The sequence below is a fragment of the Sinocyclocheilus anshuiensis genome, unplaced genomic scaffold (genome assembly GCF_001515605.1).
Source record: "Sinocyclocheilus anshuiensis isolate Anshui unplaced genomic scaffold, SAMN03320099.WGS_v1.1 scaffold6670, whole genome shotgun sequence".
NCBI lineage: Eukaryota > Metazoa > Chordata > Actinopteri > Cypriniformes > Cyprinidae > Sinocyclocheilus > Sinocyclocheilus anshuiensis.
In genome coordinates, this window is record NW_015542328.1 from 24,818 (window position 1) to 25,430 (window position 613).

The following is a 613-nucleotide window of genomic DNA, read 5'->3' on the forward strand; positions in this document are numbered from 1 at the left end:
GATTTTCATGTAGTTCTCATGGTCCTTCTGAACTCCAGCGCCGCAGTAGATGCGGTCGTACTGGTGACTGTCTGAGGAAATCTCCAGACAATTCCCCACCACAAAGTGTGGTTCACAGAACTCAAACCTGAAATGACACATTTATAACATTAATAGTCATTTCTAGAACATCTACAACACAATTTCTACATTTTCTAGTTTGTTTTGGCAAATCTCACAGCTATGTGGTTTCTAACATGTTCAGTTTAGTGTGCTACTATACCGTTTCTAGGTTGTTTTCAACCTTTTCGACTTGAAGGCCTCCTATTGTCCAACACAATATTTCATAAGCTAACATATTTCCTTCTGCATGTTCTGCTGTCATTTTAATAAACCTGCTTGTTTTCTTTCTTTTTTTTTTTTAATTAACAGAAGCTGGGAGCGTCAATATATTAAATTAATTAACCACAATTATATTTGTGACTCCAGTAGTTTCAAGAACTGTATAGTCGTTAATAAAAATAAAAAAAACCTCCACAATAATTATATTTTGCAATGAAACAAGAGTAATTAAAAAAAAAATATATATACACACACACACACACACACACACACACACACACACACACACACA

The 613-nt window shown here is 34.4% G+C and overlaps 1 protein-coding gene across 1 annotated transcript in view; it reads right to left on the reverse strand.

Moving 5' to 3' along the window:
* Positions 1-613, reverse strand: part of LOC107690969 (protein-L-isoaspartate O-methyltransferase domain-containing protein 1) — a 19,345-nt gene that overhangs the window by 6,576 nt on the left and 12,156 nt on the right. Inside the window, exon 6 of the mRNA XM_016489409.1 lies at positions 4-127. Coding sequence (XP_016344895.1) covers positions 4-127 — 124 coding nt within the window. The remainder of the gene's footprint in view (positions 1-3; positions 128-613) is intronic.